Here is a 26,353-nt window from a genome sequence, read left to right as displayed (position 1 = left end):
TGATTAGTTTTGAGGGGATGATACTGCTGCATGCTGAGCTGAAGTCAAAGAAGAGCACACTGATGTATGCATCTTACTGTCCAGATGTTCCAGGGTTGACTGAAGAGCCAATGAAATGGCATCTGCTGTTGACCTGTTGTGACGGCAGCAAACTGAAGCAGATCCAAGTCCCTCCTCAGGCAGGAGTTGTTTGTTTCATCGGCAACCTCTCAAAGCAGTCCACCACACAATAAGTTATTGAGGCAGGTTTCCATATTCTTCTTGGGCCCTTGTATGACTGAAGCCTGCTTGAAGCAGGTGGGTACCTCAGCCTGCTGAAGCGAGAGGTTAAAGATGTCAATGAACATTCCAGCCAGTTGATTAGCACAGGTTTTAATTACCTGGCCAGGTACACCATCTGGGCCAGATGCTTTGCAGGGGTTCCCATGTTGCCCTCAGAATGAAATCACAGGGTTGTCATAGGTGGTGGGAGTTAGTGCAGGTACCTCTATGTTTTATCAGTTAAAGCGAGCATAAAACAGAACAAAGAAAGCTATGAAATACTTTATTAATAGCAACCACTGCAAACAATGGAGAGGTGAGCAGAGGCGAGGCAGACTCAAGGCAGAGTCGAGGTGTCCCAAGAGTGAGGAAAGACACGATGTTTGATTGATGTAAGCACCAGACCGAATTGTGGCAGTGGGGTCCAGGCTCCAGAGTGGTCCGAGATGAAGGAACAACATGATATTTGGATGATTTAAGCACTGGGCTAGATTGAAAAGATCAGGAAGTGAGGCTGGTTCTGCTCGGTTCTGCTTGCTACTCCACAACGCTTACTTGGCTCTGAATTGAACTGAAGCTGTGGCCTGCTCTGGAGGCCGTGAAGCCTGACTTTGTTTTTGTAAATCTTCATTTCTGAATGGTATTTTCTTACTTTTATTGTTGGCATGATTTGTTGTTTTGTTTTCCTGCACATCGGGTGTTTGACAGCCTTATTTTTCAAAGAGTTCTTTTGGGTTTCCTTGTTTTGTGGCTGCCTGTAAGGAGACAAATCTCAAAGTTGTATAATGTATACATACTTTGAATTTTGAAAAGATATTGAGCTCACTAGGGAGTAAACCCTTGTCACAAATGTTGCTCGGTTTGATTTTGTAGGAGGTGATTGCGATCAAGTCTTGTCACAGCTGTTGAACATCCTTCTGTCACTCAAGTTTGGTCTGGAATTTCTTTTATTCATATGAGATGACTGTGGAATTTCAGAAGGTGCAGGCTGACCATTTCTTACTGAATGTACATGGCTCCTCCATAGAGAGAGTTAAGAGCACCAAGTTTCTGGGAGTACACTTAACGGGGTGCTCTCACCTGGTCCTGCAACGCTAACTCTTAGGTCAAAAAAGCAGAGCAGCATCACCACTGCCTGAGGAGATTGAGGCGAGCACTGTTCCACCCAAGCTTCAGGGGTGTGCGACTGCGCAATAACTGAAATGCTCCTGTGCACTTAGCCTTTCTTGTTGTGTAGCTGGACTTTTCTTCTATACTGTGAAAGGCAAAATCAAAATAACAGGTATGATGGGTCAGATAGTTTGGAGTGTATTTATTTTAATGCTAGGAATATTATAGGTAAGGGTGATGAACTTAGAGCATGGATCAGTACATGGAACTATAGTGTTGCAGCCATTGTTGAAACTTGGTGGAGAGAGAGGCAGGAATGGGTGATTAATATACCAGGCTTTTCAAATTTTAGATAAGATAGAGGAGGAGGTAAAAGATGGGTGGGGATACTAGTCAGGGACGATATCACAGTTGCACTCAGGGGAGAGATAATGGAGAGGTGAGACACTGTGCCCATTCAGTTGGAACTCAGAAAAGGAAGGGTGCAGTCACACTGATGGGACTGTACTCCAGTCAAGAGAAAATCTGAAGATGCTGGAAATCAAAGTATCACACACAAAATGCTGGAGGAACTCAGCAGGCCAGGCAGCATCTATGGAAAAGAGTAAATAGTCAACATTTTGCACTGAAACCCTTGTTTCGGCCCAAAATGTGTGTTGTACTACAGACCTGGCTCCAAAGGTAGTCATAGCCGAAGGGTGGTAGTGGGGACGAGCTCCCACTGCTAACAAATGCTCTTCATGGCGTGCGTCTCAAACCAAGTCCCACTCCTGGCCTTCACGTGTGGCATAGTTCTTACGCCTGGCAGAACTGTTCTCACTGACAGGAGAAGGGGCAAACGTGGGCCACTGGCACCTTAAAATCAGTTGCTCCGGGCAGATGGGGCTCGTTAACCACAGATAGTAGCTTATCCAGGAGAGGGAAAACTCCAATTTCGAACCTCCGCTGCCTTGCGGTTATACCCACTCACGGGAAAGGCTTTGGGAGTAAACCCCGAGGAAAAATCCGGAGTCGGAGTCCCGAAGGTGGCTGACTGCTGTACCCAGCACCGGCACGGCAACTCCTGCGATGCTGCGGCACCAAACTGTATCGACTTTCGTCGTTCCTTTGGACCCTGTCATCAGCATGGAGAGGGGGGTCCCACTGCATGGGCAACAGACGGATCTCCATATCAACTCTGCCCTGACTTGCGCCCTGGAAAAGCATCTTCCCAGTGACTACCAGAGGCGCAGTACCCATGGTTGACCACGACCGACGGAGGACACACACACACACACACACACACACACAGATCCCCCGCCCCCATAACTACCAGGATATTGAGGAACAGATATGTAATCAGATTAAGGAAATGGTGTAAAAATAATAGGATTGTGTCATGGGGGGATTTCAACTTCCCTAATATAAACTGGGACACCTATTGTGTAAGGGGTTTAGATGGGGCAGAATTTGTTAAGTGTATACAGAAAGGTTTATTAAATCAATATGTGGGTGGTCAAACAAGAGGAGAGGCCATGATGGAACTGGTGTTGGGTAATGAGCCTGGCCAGGAGACTGACCTTTCAGTGGGTGAACAGTTAGGGGGACAGTGACCACAACTCTTTAACTTTCAGCATAGCTGTAGATAAGGATAGATATGGTCCTTGTGGGAGAGACATGATCACCATGCCGGCAGAGATGACAGTTGCCACATTTGAATTTGAAATTGAATTTATTTAAATCTTACATCCATCCCACAACGTGAGGGAGTTGCATCTATGCTGATGACAAGAAAAAAAGTCTGTACGTGCTCGAACAAGTGGTGGAAGAGCACTTCCGGGTTTTTCACGATTCGCGGTTGGTTGAATTCACGCATGCGGAATTCGTGGATAAGGAGGGCCGACTGTATACTCATTGGAACTCACTCACTTCAGTGTGTGGGAGTGCAGCAGTTTGTTAAGGGATAGGATATATGCAAATCTGGAAACCCATGGCCTAATTAGGGAGAGCCAGCTTGGCTTGTGTGCAGCAGGTCGTGCCTTACCAACTTGATTTTGAGTTTTTTGATAAGGTGACAAGGGAGCTTAATGAGGGTGAGGCAATGGGTGTTCTCCACATGGATTTTAGTACGGCATCTGACAAAGTTCCTCATAGGAGGCTAATCCAGAATAAGATGCATAAGAACCATGGCAAATTGGCTGTTTACATTCAGAACTGGCTTGCACATAGCAGGGTAGTGGTTGAAGGGATATTTGAGCTGGAGGTCTGTAATTAGTGGTGTTCCACAGGGATCTGTGCTGGGACCTCTGCTGTTTGTGATGCATATAAATGTTCACATGCACCACTTTTGCTGGCAGCTTGTTCTGCACACTCACCACCCTCCAGGTGAAGACATTTCTTCTCGTGTTCCCCTTAAACCTTGTGCCTTTCGTCCTTAACCCATGACTTCTAGTTGTAGTCCCACCTGCTTGCATGTACCCTATCTACACCCCTCATAATTTTGTATAGCTCAATCAAATCTCCTCTCAGTCTTCTATGTTCCAAGAAATAAAGTCCTAGTACATACAGTCTTGCCTTATAATTCCCAGCAACATCCTTGTAAATGTTCTCTGTACTTGCAGAAACGTGTCTTCAAGACAGCATCCATGCATTGATGACATTCTAGTACTTGGGCTATATTAGTACTTGTTAAATATTATTTTCTTTGTAACTGCAGTTATACTGCTATCATCATTATTATATGTGTGGTGTGCTGTGTGTGACTGTTGGTTCTGTGTTTACTCCTTGGCCCCAGAGGAACTCCGTTTTGTTTGGCTATATTCATGTGTACTGTTGAATGATATTTAAACTTGAACTTCTTCTTGGGTCTGGCCACTATATCCAGCATGTGAGGTGTGCTCTATCTCCATGGAACAGAGAACCCAGCAATCACTCATCTCCCTCTGACATGGCAATCTTGCCCTTAGGTCTCTACAATTCATATTTTCAGGATTACTTTCTCTTTCTTTCATTTATTTACCTATATTTTGCCCAATCTGCCTTCTTTTGCACATTGGTTGTTTGTCAGTCCTTGCTTATGTTTAGTTTTTCATAAAGTCTATTGTATTTCTTTATTTTACTGTAAATGCCTGCAAAAAAAAAGAATCTCGAGGTAGTGTATGTTCACAATATGTACATATTTTGAAAATAAATTTACTTTAACTTTGACTTCGTCTGCCTGAAATATTTTGGTCTTCCAGTTGCTTTTTCAAAAGAAATAAACATGGGGCAGTGAAAACCCACTGATAAATGATGCAGAATAATGTAGAATCCGTAGGATAGCTGGTAGACAATTGGATACAACTGTTCCATGCTGCCAAGAATGTCACGCACGGTGACATCAATGTTTATTGGTACAGGATCTTTTGTGAGGTGGAGGGGATTTTATACCCGTGGAGGAATTGTTGAGAGTCACAGGACAAATTAAAAGATGAATTGATTGAAGGCCATTTTGGAAAATTTAAAAAATCAAGCTATTAAAGATTTTTTTCCCTAGGTGCCACGATTTATATTAAATATTCTGTGTATGAACTGGAACACTATCCTGAATACCTTTAGGTGTATCTTTGGGCTATTGATCATGAAAATCACCATGAAATTTCCCTATCACGCACCATTTTTTGGAATCACTTTGTTATTGGTCCGGTCCGGAGTCCGCATTCCGGGTCTTGATTTGGTCCGCAGACTCCGGACTCCGGCTCTTGTAGCTGTCCCTCCTTTCACCCTTCAGTCACACCTGTGGATCATTGTGGCTTGTTTGAACTCAAGGAGGCGCATCTGATGCCTATCGGCTGGCAGGTGTATATATAAGGGGCTCTGGGACTGGGTCTAGTTGGGGGGTTGTCCTGTTTGCTGGTCCTGCTGTTCTGTCTGGTTTGCCTTGTTTGTGCTGCCGTGCTTCTATCCTGTTTTGACCTGGTCATCCTCTTTGCACTGGTTGCCCTGGTTACCCTGTTCTGACCCATGTGTCATGTTTGTCCTGCTTGTGCTGTTTGCCTGGTTTTGTTCTGTTTGTCCTGGCTTGGAGTATCCAGTGTTAATCAACTAGTTCTGCAAGTCTGTTCTTGTAGTCACCCTGGACAAACTCCAATCTGATCCCTTGCCTCTGTCAGGTAAGCAGGCTGGACTGCTGTTGCCTGGTGGGGGACTCTGACCCTTTCCTACCCCTTGCTTCTGATGGGTTGTGCCCTGCATCTTGCCCAGGCCCCTGTGTTCCTGCCTGGGAGGCTGGGCCCTGCCCAAGGGGCTATTCTCCCAGCATTCCTTGTCCCATAGACCCATCCTCTAGCCTAGCCAAGATCCTGCCTTGCCATGAACTCCAGGCTCCTGCCTTGCCAGAACTATCTCTGAACCCCAGGATCACCTTTGAATGCCACGTCCTCATGCATGCCATGGTCTCCTCATCTTGTTCTATCCTTTAGTTGTTCCTGTCCTGCCCCTAGTACCTCAGTGCCTGTGTCCTGCACTTGGGTCCAGTCTCCATGTCCCCTTGTGACTCACTTATGTTTATTATCTCCATTCATAATTCAAATCAATTAAAATGTTGCCTACAATGTAAGCTGGAAATTTTCCTATCCTGTCCAGGCATTCTTGGGCATGCTTGGGTGGTTTGGCTGCTGCATGGCAGGACAGGTTTTAGTAAAACTTATTGGGTTCAGGACTGTAAGGATGGAATTTGCTATCACCAGGCACAAAAATTTCTATGAAGGATTTTGATATTTGAGACAGATGCTTCCCAGAATAACTGATGCCAAGATTGAGGAAAGCATTTCTGTTGGTCCACAAATCAAATGGATCATCAGTGACAGGCAATTTGAAGAATTTCCAGTGGGACCAGAGAAAATCACATGGGAAAGCATTCAAGGAAGTTGTTGAAATTTTTCTCGGCATCTACAAGGCACCATACTACATGCAGCCGGTTGAAACAATGCTTCAAGCATATAAAACCATGAAATGCTGAAGATTTATTTTCTGCATTCCCATCTAGATTTCCAAGGTTGTCAAGCTGAGGAGTGGTAGTGGGGACAAGCTCCCACTACCTAAAAGTGCTCCTCACGGCTTGCGCCCCAACTAGCCTCTGACAACCAAGTCCAACTCTTGGCCTTTTCATGTGGCTTAGCCTCTAAGACTGGTGGAACTGTTTCTACTGACAGGAAAAGGGGTGAAGGTGGGTCCTGGTGCCTTAAAACCAGTGCTTCAGGTAGATGGAGCTAGTCAGCCTGGGAAGACAGCCCATCTAAGAGAGGGAAAACTGATTTCAAACCTCCGCTGTCTTGCGGCCATACCCACTCATGGGAAAGGCTTCGGGAGTAAACCTGAAGACAAATCCGGAGCTGGAGTCCTTAAGGCAGTCCGACGTTGTCTTCAACCTCGCTCTGGCAACTCCTGTAACGACACTGGTGCCAAGCTGTATCGGCCCTTGCCCTTCCCTTGGACAACATCGGTGGCATGGAGAGGGGAGACTTGCTGCATGGGCAACTGCCGGTCTCCCATACAACCTTGCCCAGGCCTGCACCCTGGAGAGGACACTCAAGACTTTCCAGGCACCAGATCCATGGTCTCGTGAGGCTAATGGATGCCATCCCATTTAGACTTCTTCCCTGCAAATTTTGGTGCTGTTAGTGACAAGCATGGTGAAAGGTTTCACCAGGACATTGCAGTCATGCAGAAAAGATACCAGGGCAACTGGAATCCATCAATGCTGGTGAATTATTGTTGGACACTTGAGCGAGAAGCCTCAGAAACTGAGTACAAATGAAAATCATTAACAAAATATCTTTAACTTAGTGGAACTATCGCAAAGCATCAGCACCATTATGCAATTAAACACATTATATTCAATAAAAGTTAAATTGTTTCTGCAAATTCCTACGTGATACAAGTATTCCAAAAAGTTATATTTGTGTTCATCTTCAAGCAGTCTATCACAAACAAAAAAAAAAATTCTGAGGAAGCAAAGGTTTTGAAAACATTTGTTGTCCAGTGTTATCTTTATCCATACGTTTCACATTCTTCATACATCAAAGGGTACACGAAAGGGAATTGGACTGCAACACACTGTTCTGGAATTCACAGATGAAGCTTTTTAAGAAAAGTTTATGCTATTCTGGTTGAAGGAGGATATACATCACAGAAAGGCAATTTAATCTTTAACCAGTCTGACTTCCTTCACCAGGTCTGATGGAGTGATCTGACTCAAATCATTGCCAATTCTCCTTCTGTCCACGGATGCTGCCCGATCTGCTGAGTTAATTCAGCCAATTGTTGTTTTATATCACACACAAAGAAAGCGTACTAAGAGTGTTTGTATACTGTAGATGCTGCCACTTATTCTTGCTTTCACTGGATCCAATTAATTCTTTCCAATGCCAAACTTATGTCCTGCAATTCATCACTGATTGGTAACAACCAAACAAGTAAATTCACAAGTTGTTAATCTTGAAGTCATTCCTGGCATTTCCCTCACAAGAAATAGAAACTGAAATGGGCAAAAGACTGTCAGGGCAAATTTGAGCAGTTAATACAATTTTGGCCATTGGTCTTCCACCTGATCACAAACCTTTTGATACCCTTGGAGTCGAAAAGCCTATTGATCTAAGACCTGAATGATGGAGCATCTAAACCTTTCACGAGCTGAGATATCCAGAGATCATAGACCTGTTCAGTAAGGCAGTTTCTCCAGTCCTTGATTCAGCTCCCCAAAGTATCTTACCTCAGGAAATATTTTCTTCAATAATACAGCAGTGAATTTGCTTTTCCTTCATTACTGATGGTCCATGGCTGTCATGATGCTGCTCCACAGGTCTGGAACGATTTAGTATTTGACTGGCAGTTTATTAAACTCTATTTACGACACAGTTTTGAGATAATCACACCTCAATGAAAATATCAAATATTTATATATTATTGCAGAAGGTACTTCAATAAGGTGCTACAGGGAAAGAGCTTGCATAAGACTGATAGGTAGAGAAAGAGCCCATGTACAAGAGAACTCCAATAATCCAACATTTCTTGGGATATTGAAGCAGCCAGAGCAGTAGATCTTCCAATCTAATGGTTGCTACTCCTATTTTTGTCCCAATGCACTTATATTTCTTTTTTTTATTCGTGTTCCACAATAGTATAAAACATGCTTAGTGGATTCTGGCTCTGAAGGAGTGAAAAATAAAACCAGGTCAAAATCAGGCTCACCAGACCCTGGCAGCCACTGCAAACCTAATCAAGATCCTGACAGTGACCCCGCCCCAGCATCTGAGCCCCCAGAATGGGCTGCACCTCCTGATCGACCTCCAGACCCCAGGGCAATACTATGGAACAATGAGAGAGCCCAGATGCCGAACCAGATTGCCACTGATGGAGGTTTTTAAAAGAACTTTAAACAGAAGTTTCGCAAAGTTAAACACCCAAAGAGCAGTTCTTTAGAACACTGTTTTAAAAGGCTTCCAATGAAACATAACATTTAAGGATAATTTTGACAAGGTTCCTTAAACTTCCCCGCAAAATCTCTCAGTCAATTCAGTTCTGAGAAGTATTGTTTGTACAGTACTAAACATTCCTTTTGACAGAAATTCATGCACAGGCTGCTGAATACTAAAGTGTGCTTGTTATATAAGAAGGAATGCAGTGACACAACTACGCCACAGAATTAAAAAGGGAAATGCATCACAGGTCAGGTTGCACACGTAAGAAAAGGCGTGGATGTTTCATTTCAGCCCTGTGACCTTTTTACCTTTTCTGAGAAGGATCCTGCAAACCCCGGTTTGGTGGGTGTTACTTAATTTTATTTGCAGATGCTACCTGACCTGCTGAGAAACTTGTGTTGGTACTTACTTTCCCGTAATACATCATTTTATTCCAGACATATGGTCTGATTGTTATATGGTTATATGGTTATAATAAGGAACCAATAAAGCCATTCTATAAATTAAGACTTGTTTTAGTAGCTATCATTTTTTAACCTTTGTTAATTCAGGGAGTAACTAACCAAGCAGCATTGCATCCTGTAGTCGCACCCAGTAATAATTGGATGTTCTCAGTTCCCACTTTATTGGCAACTGGCTTTCAAACATGTAGTTGGTATGCAGTCCAGACTTGTATTCAACATGCAACTAGTGCTTTTCTTTGCCTTCTTTCTGATCACCCAGATGTGGCAGGGTAATGTTCCAAGATGTGTCCAGGTTTGAAGACTCATCAGAATTCAGGACATCAGTGGAATGGCATTATCACTACTGGAAAAATTTATGTTATACTTGTGTACACACATGTACATACATACATATACATTAAACATATATAGGAAACTTTAAGCACCGATTCACATACTTGAACTGCTTTGGGTACCATCTTGCAATGCACTACAGGAGGAATATCATACAAAACTGATATGTGGGCAGCACATAAAAAGAGATAGGAGCTGGGGAATCTATTCAGCCATTTGAGTGTGCTTCAACATTCAACAGCATCAGGGCTAATCATTCAAACTCAGTACCTGGTTGCAATTTTCTCCCGAATCTTAATCCCTTCTGCTCTAGGAATTTTATTTCACTCCTTGTTGAATACATTTAATGATTTTGGATTCATCTGCTTTCTGTAGTTGAAACTACACTCCCTCTCAGTGAAGATTTCTTCTCTGTTCAGTCCTTCGTGCCCCATATTCTTAGACTATGACACCTGCCTCTGAGAACATTCTTTCTGCTTTTAGTCTGTCCTGCCTGTTGGAAATTTTGAGAGTTTCTGTGACACACCTTTTCATTCTTCCAAACTCCAGCAAATCTAAGCCTAATAAATTCAATGTCTCCTCTATATCAGGGCTGCCGTCCAAGCGATCAATCTGATAAACCTTTCCCCCATTCCCATTATAGCAAGTACATCCTTCCTTGGTTAAGGAGACCAAAATGGCATACAGCACGCAAGCTGCAGTCTCACCAAGACCCTGCACAACTGAAGAAGAAATCAAAGTTCAAAATAAATTTATTATCGAAGTATGTATATGTCACCATATAAAACTGAGATTCATTCTCTTGCAGGCATACTCAATAAACCCAATAACCACAACACAATCAATGAAAGATTGCACCAAATGGGAATCCTGAGTATTCCATTGCATTTGTCAAGCACGATTTTCCTTTCATAAATTCATGCTGATTTTGTCCAGTCAGTCACAGTTTTCTAAGGGTTCTCTTATAACAGATGTTAGCTTTTCTTCCCATTATATTATTGAATTAGCTAGTCTATAATAATACCCTACTGTTCTTTTGTTTTTAAATAGTGGGGTTGCATTAACTTTTATCCAATTTGTTGGAACAATTGAAGTGTCCACAGACTTGGCACCTAGAACTGCTGTGCCATTCCTTGGGTAATCTGAGGTGTAGATTCCCAGGCTCTGGTGATATATCTGTCTTAACTCCCTTATTGCCTTTCAATTCCTTACTGACTTTTCAAACCTATCTTGTTGATGGAGGGGATTCCACACAACCTAGAAAACAGGAGGAATTGTTGGGCAGTGGTTCAGTAGTCAGCTCTACTGCTCATCAGTCTGTGCTTTTATCATGCCCAACAAATGCCCCAATCCTTCCTTTGTAAAACCAAAAGCACCCCTAGAAAGGATGAAACTAAGTGTGGGAGTCCCTCAAGCCCCACAGGCCTGCTCAGATTCAATATGATCATTCCTGATCAATGCAGACCTCATCTCCTCTTCTGTACCAGCTCCACCATAACCCTCAATTCCTTGATTTTACATATGCAGTGATCTGGACCCTACCGCCCTGGGGGCACAGAAATCCAGAGGTTCATTATTCTCCGAGAGAAGAAATATCTGCACATCTTTGTTCTAAATGACTGACCTATTTTGTATCAATGTCTTCTTGTTTATGTCTCTCGCATTATCAAAATCTTCTCAGTATCTAAAGCAATACACACAAAATTCTGAAAGAACTCAGCAGGTCTCAGTATCTATCCTATTAAGCCCCATTTGGGATATGGTATGTTTCATTACGGCCACCCCTTATGTTTCTAACCATCAAGGAAGACAGGCACAGCCTGTTTAGCTACTCTAGATGGAACAGTCCTCTCACCCCAGGAACTAGCCTAGTGATTCTGGTTGGCCTCCAATAGGAGTATATTCAATTTTTTAATATAAAGGGACCAAAACTGTCTATGGTACTGCAGGGGTAGCCTTGCCAGTACTCTGTACAATTGTAGCAAGATATTCTTACTGTTAAACTCTAACTGTACAACTGTAGCAATATCTTCTTATTAAATTCTAACCCCTTTGCCACTGTGCTGTTTGCCTTCTTCATGGACCTGTCTTCATGCTGTTAGCGATCAGCGCACTGAAACACTCAGCTCACTCTGGAGCTCACTCATTTGCAATCTGTCTTCATTTACATAAAAATACAACTTTTGTATCCATTTAATGCCTCGCACTTCCCCACATTAAACTCCAATTGCCTAACTTTGCCCAGTAATTCAATCTATCTACAAACTGCTGGAGAAATTTGATGGGTCTTGCAGCATCTACATTCCTTTGTGTCTCTGACTCTCAATCTATTTATATCTCAGTGTAAAAACAAACGTCCTCGTCACAGTAAGCCCTTCTACCTAATAAACTTGGAAACCTTATTTTATTCGCTCCTCTGGATCATTAATAGAAATAGTAAACAATTGAGGGCCAAGAAATAATTCCTGGGACATTCTAATATTTACATCCCTCCAGTGTGAAAATCAGCCCTTTTATTCCAGCTGCTTGTTGTCTATGCAACAGCCAGTTTTCAATCTATGATTGTTTAAGCCAACCTACCAATACTGACATCATGACTACCCAAATTTGCATGACTATCAGACAAACTTCATCATAAGGTGAGGTGTTCCTGTCTACCTGAAGTCATTTGAAACCATTTTCTTCCAATAGTTATTTTATATTGGCAGTAATTTTGTTTTATTCATTCATGCTTACATCTGATTGCATCTTTTTACAGCTGGCAGGGGTATTCAAAGACATTCTCAATTTCTCATTGCTTCAGTTGAAGTTCCCACCGGCTTCAAAAGTGCAACATTTATACTAGTGCCCAAGAAGGGTAGTGTGAGCTGCTTTAATGACTATTGTCCAGCAACACTCACATCTACGGTGATGAAATGCTTTGAGAGGTTGATCATGGCTAGAATCAACTTGTCTCGGTAAGGACCTGGACCCACTGCAATTTGCCTATTGTCACAGTAGGTCTATGGCACATGCAATCTCAATGGCTATCCATGGGGTCTTCGATCATCTGGACATTATAAATACCTATGTCTGGATGCTGTTTATTGACTATAGCTCAGTGCTTAACATCATTATTCTTACAGTCCTGATTAAAAAGCTCCAGAACCTGGATCTCTGTACCTCCTTCTGCAACTGGATCTTTGACTTCCTAACATGAAGATCACAATTTGTGTGGATTGGAAATAACATCTCTACCTCACTGACAATCAACACTGGCACACCACAGGGATGTGTGTTAGCCCACTGCTCTACTCTCTCTCTCTATACCCATGACTGTGTGGCTAGTGTTACGTACCCCGTAACTGGGTCACTTACCAGCAAAGATAGAGAGGTCCATTGAAGTCTGATGGTACTATTTTTAACAGTATTTATTGATAAAAAAAAATAATATCAAGGCAAACTTACAGATAATATATGTCATCAATACTAAATCTAAAAGCACGGGTCTAATAGTAATCAATAAGAAATAGCTCTATCGTTGTCTAGGGGATAATGTATTGTCCGATGGAAATATAAAAGTCACTCAGTTCATTCAAGCTGCAGCTTTTGAGTTGGAGAGAAAGACGGGTTAAAACTTGCCCATTCCTTTTATGATGTCAATCCTTCGAGAGTCGTTGGGAGTTGGTTTCCCCGTTGTTAGCTAAAAACCGTTCTGCTGTGGTACAGGGCCCACCGATTCCGGGGCAAACGGAAAAGGACGCACGTGGCCTTCCACTGGTTTTTGCTATTACGGGATCGTTAGCGTTTCTTCTGGTGCGTCTGAGGGGCTGTTCCCACAGACCCTCTTTTTATCCTGACTCACAGGGTCTCAGGTGTCAATCAGGTTGGGATGATGCAATCCCTCCACCAACCTCCCCCTCGGTTCATTGCCTGGGGCTTCGATGCATAGTACAGGATGTAATACACAAGTCCGTCTCCAAGAGACAATAGCCGGTATCAATGGGTCCGCCTTTCGGAGGCCAGGACACATTCCAACTCTTTGTGGATTCTGCATGTCTTTCTCTCATTTCCTGGGTCTCCTGAACTGATGTAATAGTGATCTTGCGATTCTCACAAAGGAGGGGGCTACCCCGCACCCTTCGGCCCCTCAGAGCTGTGGCACATTCGTAACACTAGGTACAGCTCAAATGCCATCTGTAAGTTTGCTGATGATATAACTGCTGGCAGAATCTCATATGGTGACTAGAGGACGTACAGAAGCGAGATATACCAGCTAATTGAGTGGTATCACAGCAACAACCTTGCACTTGACATCAGTAAGACCAAAGAGCTGACTGTAGACTTCAGAAAGGGTAGGACGAGGGAACATGAACCGATTCCTATAGAGGTATCAGAAGCAGAGAGAGTGAGCAATTTCAAGTTCCTGGGTGTCTGAGTCACGGCAAATCGATGCAACTATGAAGAAGGCTAGACAGTGGCTATATTTCAATAGGAGATTGAGGAGATTTGGTTTGTCATCTAAAACATTGAGAAACTTCTACAAATGTACTGTGAAGAGCATTCTGACTAGCTGCATCAACATCTCGTATGGGGGGGGGGGGGCGCCACTGCACAAGATCTAAGTAAGTTGCAGAAAGTTGTAAAATTAGTCAGTTCCATCATGGGTACCAGCCTCTGTACTATCCAAGTTATCTTCTAGGAGTGGTGTCCATCATTAAGGACCCCCAGGCACACATTCAGTGATTCAGGAAATTTCCCTTCTGCCATTTGATTTAGATTAGATTAGATTATGAGGACACTCAGTCTTCATTTATTGTCATTTAGTAATGCATGCATTAAGAAGTGATACAATGTTCCTCCAGTATGATATCACAGAAACACAAGACAGACCAAGACTAACTGAAAAAAAACACATAATTATAACATATAGTTACAACAGTGCAAAGCAATACCGTAATTTGATAAAGAGCAGACCATGGGCACAGTAAAAAAAAGTCTCAAAGTCCTCGACAGCCCATCATTTCACGCAGATGGTAGAAGGAAGAAAACTCTTCCTGCCATGAACCTCCAGCACCGCAAAACTTCCTGATGCAGCCTCTGGAAGCACCCGACCACAGCCAACTCTCAGTCCGTCCGAAAACTTCAAGCCTCTGACACCGAGCATCAAGCACCATCTCTGCCGAGCGCTTCGACCCTGGCCCCGGCCGCCAAACAACAGGCAAAGCTGAGGATTCGGGGCCTTCCTCTCCGGAGATTTTTCGATCACACAGCAGCAGCGGCAGCGGCAGCGAAACAGGCATGTCAGAAGTTTCACCAGATGTTCCTCCGTGCTTCTCACGTCCATTTCCATCAAATCAGGATTGTGCATGGCATCCTACTTAACAGATAACAGATATTCATCCTGAAGTGGCCGCTGTGCGCTGCCGTCGTGCCGCCATCTTATTTTGTAATACTTTCCCTGACATCTTCCTTCCTCTTTGATCCTTCCCTTACTGACCTGGTGCTTCAGTCCCCAGCCCCTGCAAAACTTGTTTAAACTTTCCTGAGTAGCATCAGAAAACCTTCCTGCCAGGATATTGGCTCCTTTCCAATTTAGGTGTAACCTGTCCCTATTCTACAGGTCACCCCTTCCCCAGAAAAGGTTCCAATGATCCAAGAAATCGAAACCCTGTCTCCTGCACCATCTCCTCAGCCACTCTTTCACCTGTGCTCTTGGATTAATGAGTGGTGATGATTAAGCATGGTGATTAAATCCAAAAACCATTGATCAAAGATAGGAGTTTGATTTCTTCCAAAGCAGCCAGGATTAGATAACCATGAAAATAACAAGGAAGTTTCCCAGTGTCCTTCAGGGACGGAAATCTGCCATCCTTGTCTGGTCTGATCTGTGTGTTGACTTTTCATTGTCCCGCGGTAATTAGTTATTACGATAAGTACTCAGTCTTTGGGTTCAGATAGAAAGGACTTCAAATGAAGTAGAACTTTGATCTTAAATACAGCGCAGACAGTGATTTGAACAGACTCCTTGGCTGCGAATATTCTGTGATTCTATAATTCTGCTGTAATGTAAAAAGAATCTACAGACTCTGAAGAGCAGTAACTTTTATTGTTTTTATTTTCCAGGTTCATTGTTGCTAAATCCAATGTTGCGCCTCTGCTATGCCCTTAGATGAACTCGATTTTGAATCAGGCAACATCCCAAACCATTTCATTCAGAAATGCTTTTTTGGATTCAGTTCAGCGTTAAACACTATTGTCCCACAGACCTTGGTGAACAAACTCCTACTCCTTGGTCTAAATACACCACTGTTCAGCTGGGTGTTGGACTTCCCAACCAACAGACCTCAGATAGTGAGGAGGGACAAATGCTCCTTCCTCCCCATCATCCTCAACATAGGTGCTCCCCAGGGCTGTGAGCTGAGCCCATTGCTGTATATTCTGTTCACACATGACTCCATGGGCAAAAACCTGAGTAATCACAGTGTCAAGTTCACCGAAGACATGACAATAGTGGGGCTCATCGCCAACAAGGATGAGGCAGCCTGCAGAGAGGTGGTGGAAGAGTTTCAGGCCTGGGTCCTAGGCAAATAACCTTTTCCTCAATGTCAGTAAGACAAAGGAGATAGTTATCACCTTCAGGAGAACTCGTATCACCCACAGTTTCGTTTCCATTGGTGGCATAGCAGTGGAAACTGCAAGCGGTATCAATCCCCTGGGAGAGCACATCTCACACAATTGCTCATGGTCCTAAAGCATCACCGGCTCCAGCCCACCCAGCATCAGGGAGTAAGGTGCAGGGAATGGGTCAGTAACATCATGAAGGATCCCACCCACTCTGCTCAAGGACTGTTTGTTCCACTCCCACTAGGGAGGAGGCTACATAGCATCCACGCCAGGACCACCAGGCTCAAAAGCCATTACTTTCCCCAAGTAGTAAGGACAGTCAACACCTCCAACTGCTAACCCATCTCTCAACACCCCCACCACCACTTTATCATTTTTTTTATGTACAGACACTCTTGTGCCTAGCATCAATTTATGCATATAAGCTATTTTATGTATTTAAGTTTAGTGTTTTTTATTATTGTGTTCTTGAAATTATTGTGTTTTTTCATGCAGCATCAGATCAGAGTAACAATTATTTCATTCTCCTTTCCACTTGTACACTGGAAATGACTTTAAACAATCTTGAATCTTGGAATATACACAGCATCAAAATTATGTAAGTATTCACATAATTTTGTTCATCTTGGAAGATTTAAGGTGTGAATAAGCAATTTATCAAATTAATCATGTCTCTAGTCCACAGACTCTCAATTAGCAAACAAAAACATGCTTTGCCATGTAAAGCTCAGGATTACTTCTACTCAGGTTAGCATACATTGAAACTATAGTTTTAAGTTCAGTATTTTTCTGTAAAATTACTTAAAGCAAATTTCTTAACCTTTTGCTTTGAGTTTATGAAGCTGATTGTCTCTGATCAGGATTAAGTGTGGAAAGAGGACCAAGAGCAACCGGATGAGAAGAACTGCTCCTGCTCCGGCCATTGCTCTGTTTTCTCATCATCGCTGGATTTCTCACTATCTTCGTCATTGCTGGCCACCATAGCTCTCTGATCATTCACGTCATCTGCTTTTCTGCATTCCTTGCTCTTCTCTTCCATTAACTGATGGTAACATAGTGTGCATACCCTTAAAGGCTTTGAGGACTGCTGAGGCATAAGAAATTTGTTCTTCGAGCAGGAATGACACACCACAAAGCCACATTTCCGGCAGTGATGTCTCCGGATCACGGTACTGAATTTCTTTTGAGTGCACCGCATACAGATTTCAGTCATCTTGTCCGGTATCCAAGGAGCTGCATGATCAGTAGGTGGTGTCTTTCCAGTCTGTTCCAGTAGCTGTTTCACACAGTTGCCAATATGCCTCATCCAGTCTTCTTTTTCAAGAGGGGTTGCAGCACTCACCACAAATGATTTCCGTGATGTTTTTATCAGCCATTGGTTTTTCTGCTCATAACTGTCTTCAAGGTTTTGAACAGTAACATTCTCCAGAGGTATTATCTGCTGGCCAGCATATTTTGTTTTATGGATGATGACAGTTCCATACACCAGGATGTCATTAAACAAGAAAAACACTCGGGCCTTTGGTTTCTTGCGACAGACTTTTGTCAATAATCCCTCACCTACAAGCACCCGCCCAGGCAGGGCTAGAGGTTGGCCGTTTGCTCCGAAGCAATTTTCAACTGCAGCAATTCGTTGTGCATTCATCTCTGTGTTTATCAGGTGATCTGCCATACTATTTCCAAGCCCTTGTTAAAAGCCTAATCCTGTTGTTTAAGAAAAGAAAAGATAAACAGCTTTTGGTTAAATATTTTCCAAAACGTGTGGGTTTCCTCTGGGTGCTCTGGTTTCCTCCCACATTCCAAATACGTACTGGTTAGTAGGTCAAGTCGTCACATAGGTATAATTTGGTAGCACAGGCTTGTTGGGCTGGAAGGGCCTCTTACTGAGCTGTATCTCTAAATGAAAATAAAAATAAAAATTGTGAAAGTTCTCAGTGTCTGATTTACAACCGTATTACATTGACAAAAATATATTCAGTTGTTGCTCCCAAATTAATGAAGCACTTTTGAAAAATCTATGCTAGAAGCGAAAAGATAGTCTTTTGTCTCTTTAAAGCTCCCACCTTCCCATAAGTCTGATTATTGTGGTGATGTTAGGCTGCCAAATTTTAGTGCACAGTTTTTTTGCTTTTTTTTGGTCCTACTTCCTTTTCTCTTAGACAGCATCCATCTTCATTTATTTGCTTTGTGATAAAGCGGTTGAGATTAACATCCTAATGTATTGGCTGTTATTTCCCAACAGGTGCTGTGCTAATGGACTCCTTCCTGAAGGGATTTCTCGAAATGTCAAATGGTAATCATGTTCGAAGGCAAAAATAAAGAAAAAAAAGATATATTTGGCTTTGATATGAGCCAAGATTCGTGATCCTGAAAAAATTGATAAAATAGGTTTAAGAATAAATTATTTGTTTGACAAACATTATATTTAATACGTTTTCAGATTTTTAGGTCAACTACGAGAAAGTGGCATGCATTGTAGCGCCTTCACTAATGGATTCATGTCAATAATGCCACTACTGAAGCAGTTACTGAATGAATTTCTCAAAAGTGAAATGCTGAACAAAATCTCCCTGTTGATTTTAAAGCGTATGAGATTATTGTCCCCTTCAGCTAGTGAAGCAAGGAATAAGCTACACCCAGTCTGAGTGAGATAGCTTTGTGGCAGTTGTAGTGAGGAAATGTGAGATCTTATTTTACTGGTAAAGACTATGATGGATATTGCACTTGAGTGACTGGGAAAATATCTGTGGAATATGGCCAGAGTGCTTGTTCCAATTGTGCAATTTCATCCAGAAATAATTACCAGCACTGTCTATTCCAGGTAAAATCAAAATCTGATTATGCAGCTAATTGAGATCCTGAGACAGTTGGCCATCTGCCCTTGGATTGAGGTATGGCTTCCAGTGTGATCACAGGGGAGGTCTTCTACTGGGCTGTTTCATCCCATCTTATGAGCATGGTTCACAGAATAGGGCACCACAACTTCCTCCCAGTGCACATGACCAACTGCAGTCACCCAAAGAGGTTGACCATCCATGGCGTCTTACTTCCAGTGTTCCTGTCAAAACTACCAACGAATGTGATTCTTTTTTCTGAATGTCATTAATATTTTGCAAAAATCCCAAGTGGTAGAAAAGTAGAATCCATGAGCTGCAAAGATTTTAAAGCTGGTTCAATGAGATAAAACAAATGAGAATAATAGATGTATATTGGTATAACTGAAAACTGTAGGGTTTTTTTTTTTATCATAGCCTGCTCTGTCTGTAGTTCATATCAATGATTTAGATTTAGATGTAGAAGCTATGTTCAAGAATATTGCTGATGAATTGTTGCACCAGCATTGATAGTGTGTTTGACAGTGACAAAGCTATAGGCCATGGGAAGAGGTTGAAGTTCCTGAAGACTGCAAGGTGACTAATGTCATTCCATTGTTTATGAAATGCAGCAAGGATAAGCCAGTGAACTACAGGCCAGTCAGCCTGATATCAGTAGTGGGTAGGTTACTAGGAAGAATTCTGAGGGACAGGATCTACCAGCATTTGAATAGACAATGACTAATTAGTAGGAGTCAATATGGTTTTCTGTGTGGAAAGCTGTGCTTGAGAAATCTTTCAGAATTTTTTGAAGGAAAGCAAAAATTTAGGTGAGGGTAGGGCAGTGGATATGAATTTGGCCTTTAAAAGGCTTTTTAACAAGGTCTCACACGGTAGGCTCATCTGGAAGGGTAGAGTGGAGGGACAGCTGGTTAGGTAAACTCAAAACTGGCTCAGAGGTAGGAAGAAGAGGGTAGTATTTGAAACTTGTCTTTTGGAGTAGAGGCCAAAAACTAGTTGTGTGCCATAGGAGTCAGTGTTTGGGCTCTTGAAGGGAGTCGAGGCAAAATCACTTGAATCAAAATATACTCGTTCTCTAGAACTCTCTGCCTGAGAGGATGGAAAAAGTCATAAAACATTTAATCTTTGACTGGATGTGCATATTCAGGGACCAAAAGATGGGAAATAGAATTAAGACTCACCATGCCTATTTTGATCAGTGTGCCCCACTGTCTTTATTTCTGTTATATATTTCATCATGGCTGATCCATTTCCCTCTCAGCCCCAATCTATTGCCTTCTTCCAATATCCCTTCATGCCCTGACTAATCAAAAATCTATCAATCTCTGCCTTAAATATAACCAATGACCCGGCCTCCTCATCTGTCTGTGGCAACAAATTCCATAGATTCAACACACTCTGAATAAAGAACTTCCTTTTCATCTCTGTTCTAAATGGATGTCCCTCTATTCTGAGGCTGTGTCATCTGGTCTCAGACTGCCCTACCATAGGAAACATTCTCTCCCCATCCACTCTATCGAGGCCTTTCAACATTCAATGTTTCATTAAGATCCCCCTTGATTCTTCTGAATTCCAGTAAGTACAGGTCTAGAGCCATCAAAAGTTCCTCATATGATAAGCCTTTCAATCCTGGAATCATTTTCGTGAACATACTTTGAACCCTCTCCAAAGTCAGCACACCCTTTACTAGATAAGGGGCCCAAAACTGCTCACAGTGCTCCAAGTATGACCTTATAAAGTTTCAGCATTACACTTTTGCTTTTATATTCTCGTCGTCTTGAATGAATGCTAATAAGAGATTTGCCTTCCTCACCACCGACTCACCCTGCAAATTATTTTTTAGGGAAACCTGCACAAGGATTACCAAGCTCTTTCAGACTCAACTTGCAAATTGACTTACAGTGAATCCTGCACAAGGACTCCCATGTCTCTTTGCACCTCAGTGTCCCTTTGCACCTCATTTTTGAATGTTTTCCTCCATTTAGAAAATAGTCTACACTTTTATTTCTTCTATCGAAGTGCATGGCCATACATTCCCTGACACTGTATTCCATCTGCCACTTCTTTACTCATTCTCCTAATCTGTCCAAATCCTTGTGTAGCCTCTCTGCTTTCTCAACACCATCTGCCCCTCCACCTATCTTTGTATCATCCACAAACTTGGCCACAAAGCCATCAATTATGTCATCCAAATCATTGACATATATCATAAAAAGAAGCAGTCCCAACACAGAACCCTGTGGAACACCACTAGTCACCGGCAGCCAACCAAAAAAGGCTCCTTTATTCCCAATCTTTGCCTCCTGCTATTAAGCCAATACTCTATCCATGCTGGAATCTTTCCTGCAATACCTTGGGCCCTTAACATGTTAAGCAGTCTCATGTGTGGTACCTTGTCAAAGGCCTTCTGAAAATCCAAATTCACAACATTCACCAATCTTTGTCTATCCTGCTTGTTATTTCTTCAAAGAATTCCAACAGATTTGTCAGGGAAGATTTTCCTTTAAGGCCTATGTGCTGACTATGGCCTATTTTATTATGTGCCTCCAAGCACCCCAAAACTACATCATTAACAATTGACTCCACCATCTTCCCGACCACTGAGTTCAGACTAATTGGCCTATAATTTCCTTTCTTCTGCCTCTTTCCCATCTTGAAGAGTGGAGTGACATTTGCAATTTTCCAGTCCTCTGGAACCATGCTGAAGGAAAGATCATTATTAATGCCTCCACAATCTCCTCAGCCCCCTCTTTCAGAACCCTGGGGTGTAGACCATCTGGTCCAGGTGACTTATCTACCTTCAGACTTCTAAGTTTTCCAAGCACCTTCTCCCAAGTAAAGAAAACTTCACTCACTTCTGGTCCCTAACACTGTCGATCTTCCAGCATACCACAAGTGCCTTCCATAGTGAAGACTGATGCAAAATACCTATTCTGTTCATCTGCCATTTTGTTGTCCTCTGTTACCACGTCTCCAGCATAATTATCCAGCAGTCTGATATCACTGGACAACAAAGATTTTGGTTTCTGGATACTTTGGGGTGTATTTTATGGATTTTGGTTTGCTGATCATGAAAATCACCATGAAATTTCCCTATCACCTACCATCTTTTTTGAAACTGCCTGTATTGGCTATTTCAGTTCATAGATGAAGTCAATTAAAATACTGTCCACAATGTAAGCTGAAACCATGAAGTGCAACATGTCACTAAAGATTCATTTTCCGCATTCCCATTTACACTTCTTTCCTGCAAATCGTGATGTTGTTAGTGACGGTAAAAGATTCCAGCAGGTCATGGCAATCGTGCAAAACAGTACCAGGATAACTGGAATCCATCAATGCTGGTTGAATATTGTTGGACACTTAAGCGAGAAGATTAATGAAAATTATCAACAAAACATTTTAGCTTAGTAGAACTATTGCACAGTTAAGCAATTAAACATATTATATTCAATAAAAGTTAATTTCTTGTTTCTCCAAATTCCTATGTGATACAAGTAGTCTGAAATTATAGTTGTGTTCAGCTTCAAGCGGTCTATCATAAACATAAAATCGGTTTCTGAGGAACAAAACTTTCAAAAATATCTGTTGTCCAATGCATCTACTCCACCTCACTTGTACAGTATATCTGAGGTAACTTTTGGTATTCTCTTTAATATTATTGTTTAGCTTTGTATTCTATCTTTTCCTTCATGACATTTTTAGTTGCCTTCTGTTGGTTTTTAAAAGCTTCCCAATCTTCTAACTTCCCACTAATTTTTACTCTATTATAGCTTTTATGTTGGCTTTGACTTCTTGTCACCCATGGTTGACGCATTCCCTGCCTATGTCATTAGTGTCAATATGTACCAAGACTTCTGGCTGCTCACCCTCCTGCTTTAGAATGCTGTGGACCAGATTGAAGACATCTAGGACCCAGGTAACACACCCTCTAGGTGTCTTTACTGCGTCCACAGGATCTCATCTCCATTCCTCTAACCATCAAATCTCCTTTTACTAAAGCAGATCTCCTCATCTCTCTTCTGTTCTGAGCCACAGCGCCAACGCTGTGACACCTCACGTCTTAATAAGCTGGTAAGGAAGGCAGGCTCTGTTGTGGGCAAAGTACTGGAGAGTATAACATCGGTAGCAGAGCGAAGGGCGCTGAGTAGGCTATGGTCAATTATGGAAAACCCTGAACATCCTCTACATAGCACCATCCAGAGACAGAGAGCAGTTTCAGCGACAGGTTGCTATCGATGCAATGCTCCTCAGACAGGATGAAGAGATCAATACTCCCCAATGCCATTCGGCTTTACAATTCAACTGCCAGGAGTAAGATATGTTAAAGTGCCGGGGTTAGGAGTCAATGTATTTAAGTAAACTACTTAAGAACTTTTTAAAAGCTATTATTAATGCTTTTTGAGAGGGTGATTTTAGATGCATATCATATTTTTACTGAGTTAAGTATTGTATGTAATTAGTTTTGCTACAATAAGTGTATGGGACATTAGAAAAAATGTTGAATTTCCCCATGGGGATGAATAAAGTATCTATCTATCTATCTATCTATCTATCTAACTTTTGTGGCGTAGACCCGGTCGCTGCATCTCTCCCCGGTAGGTGTCCCCCTCAACAGTATGCAAAGTGGAATACTTGTTATTGAGGGGAATGGCCACAGGGGTTCTCTGCTCTGGCTGCTCATTTCTCTTCCTTCTCCTGACAGTCACCCAGTTGCCCAGCACCTGCAACCAAGTGGTGGCCACTTCCCTGTAGCTCTTGGTTATCACTTCCTCAATCTCCCGTACCAGCTGAAAATCATCAAGCTGCAGCTCCAGTTCCTTAACACGTTCTTTAATTATAAGATAAGATGATATATTGACGGTTGTTAAACTATAAACTTTTTTTCAGAATGCCAATGTAATGCTTGAAGGTGAAGTGTTTACCTGGTGTGCAAGGATTTAGAGATAGTTTATACAGTAAGTCTTAATCACTGTCAAACCATAGTGAAATCTCATGGCTTCAGTGCTTAATCAGTTTTGGAATGACTACTTATAATTAACAGCTTTTATTGCTTTCTCTCTTTCACTTTTCTTTTCTATTTCACTTTGTTTTTACCCTTCACTTCCTGCTTTAGATTCAGGGTCCTAAACAACAGACAATGTACTAAGCTACACACCCAAAATGCTGGAGGAACTCAAACGAGTCTGCATCTATAGAAAGGAATAAACCATCGTCATTTTGGATTGAGACCCTTCTTCAGGACTGGAATGGAAAAGAGAAGATGCCAGAATGGAAAAAGTTAGAGAGAGGGGAAGGAGGACCAGCTAGAAGGCGATAGGTGAAGCCAAGTGGATAGGAGAGGCAAAAGGCTGGAGAGAAAAGAATTTGATGGGAGAGGAGAGTGGACCATAGGAGTAAGGGAAGGAGGGGGTGGACCCAGGGGAAGGTGATAGGCAGGTGAGAAGAGTAAAGAGTCCAAAGGGGGGAGGAGTGCGTTTTGTTTACCTTAAGGAGAAATCGGTATTCATGCCACCAGGCTGCAGGCTACACAGATGGAATAGCTACTTATCTCCTGAGTCATGCTGTCAGTTAGTGCATATTGGACTATGTAGATTAAACAGTGTGAGGTCATGGGCCATAAAATGATGATCCATTGCCAAGGACTGCCAAAATCGAGCTCAGTAATGCAGCTAAGTCCATTTGTTGAGCACACACAGAAGTCCAAGTAATGTATGTTAGGAAAGACTACCATACAAACTCTATCCCATCAACTACGCAGTAAGAAAATACTTAATCAGTTTACAAGCTGACTGATGATCAATTTCCATTGAGTGCAAGCTTGAGTCAGTTAGTTTGGGGCTGGTATAATTTTAAACTGCTAAAGTTACAGGTAGCAACGTTCTGTGAGCTGACCATGGGACTTTTCTGCGATAGATTTTGCTTCCAGATGTGAGTGCTTCAGGAGCTCTTCATTTTTGAATGCAGCTCAACAGGCGGAACAAAGACTTAGCTGTATCCGCCCACTGCCCCTTCACCAACTCTTTGGCCATACCCCAGCCCTTTCTGCAGTTAAAGGATATCTCTTTCTATCTAGGCTTCAAGCATTGTGTTCCAAAAGTCATAGAATCTGCTCTCCTGTGGGTGTAATTACTTCCAAAATACCACCTGCCATCTGCCGCAGCCAACTGCACATCTCCTTCAGAAGCAACAGATTGACTTGAACTGGAACAAGCTCCTCACAGAGTTGTGACAAGGCAGCTGATGGTGTGATTAGTGCTGGCTGGGTACTGAAGTATGATAATTGCTGTGCAGAGTGAGTGTGGACAGCTGCTTGCCCCAGGCCCGCTTGACGTAACTTGTCTCAGCACTCACCATCCTACAATCATTTTCAGCTGCGGTCCAATGGAGCCCAGGCAGCTCACGTGCAAGTCGAGGATGCCTCTGTTTCATTACTGAAGCCAAAATCAAAAGAAGCCTTATCATTTTGCATTATTACTCCCTCTGCAAAGCCATTGGTGGTAACGCAGTAATCTGGGCTACAGGAAATCATAGACTAGCTTCAAATGATTGGGAAATGAACCTTTTATAAGCACCTCACTCCTTTGATAATGCACAAAGGTTAATAAGTTTGTTTGCTCTGTAAACAGGAAAGGAATTGACTCTTACCTCTGCTATTTTCTCAGTTGTCTAGAATGTACCGACCAGCTTCAGTGTAATTTTTCAGATCTCACTGCCTTCTGAAAAAAAGTGTCAATACACAAGCATATATGAACTTGCTTACCTTACAGGGTTGATGAAGTAGCATGATAAATTTTGGAAAAACCTACCCTTGACCATTTCATCAGACTGGTTATTCCAGTTATGTTCCGCATACTTTTGACAGTTGCTCAGGCGAGCTATGCAAATTTTGAATGCCTTGCTCGAGAATCTGGCTTTGAATTTGAATATTGATTAAACTAACCAGGAAGGGACATGGGCAGCCAGTGCAGAATACCCCTGTGGCTGATCCCCTCAATAATAAGTATACTACTTTGGATACAGTTGAGGGACATGACTTAACGTGGGGAGATGCAGCGAGAGGGTCTCTGACACTGACTCTAGCGTTGGGGGTCAGAATAGAAGAGAGGTGAAGAGGGCTACAGTAGTGATCGGAGATTTCATAGTTAGAGGAACAGAGATGAGATCCTGTGAATGTGCTAGAAACACTTGGATGGTATGTAGGAAAATAGAGGGCTATGGGTAACCCTAGTAATTTCTAAGGTAGGGACATGTTAGGCACAACTTTGTGGGCCGAAGGTCCTGTATTGTGCTGTAGGTTTTCTAT

General features: G+C 42.4%; 1 protein-coding gene across 5 annotated transcripts in view; it reads right to left on the bottom strand.

Moving 5' to 3' along the window:
* Window positions 1-13,074: 13,074 nt before the first annotated feature.
* Window positions 13,075-26,353, bottom strand: part of plekhf1 (pleckstrin homology domain containing, family F (with FYVE domain) member 1) — a 30,450-nt gene continuing 17,171 nt past the window's right edge. The window contains exons 2-4 of one of the 5 annotated variants that reach the window (XM_073070097.1): window positions 25,696-25,766; window positions 18,025-18,109; window positions 13,075-17,917 (exon numbers count right to left, since the gene is read on the bottom strand). In XM_073070097.1, coding sequence (XP_072926198.1) covers window positions 17,076-17,885 — 810 coding nt within the window. In that variant the 5' untranslated portion in view covers window positions 17,886-17,917; window positions 18,025-18,109; window positions 25,696-25,766 and the 3' untranslated portion in view covers window positions 13,075-17,075. Of the gene's footprint in view, window positions 18,110-25,695; window positions 25,767-25,856; window positions 25,882-26,353 lie in introns of those variants that run through there. The other 4 variants (XM_073070099.1, XM_073070098.1, XM_073070101.1 and 1 more) reach the window with 4 other exon arrangements.

The sequence above is a fragment of the Hemitrygon akajei genome, chromosome 17 (genome assembly GCF_048418815.1).
Source record: "Hemitrygon akajei chromosome 17, sHemAka1.3, whole genome shotgun sequence".
NCBI lineage: Eukaryota > Metazoa > Chordata > Chondrichthyes > Myliobatiformes > Dasyatidae > Hemitrygon > Hemitrygon akajei.
Note: the sequence above shows the minus strand (reverse complement) of the source record. Positions and strands in the feature narration are given on the sequence as shown.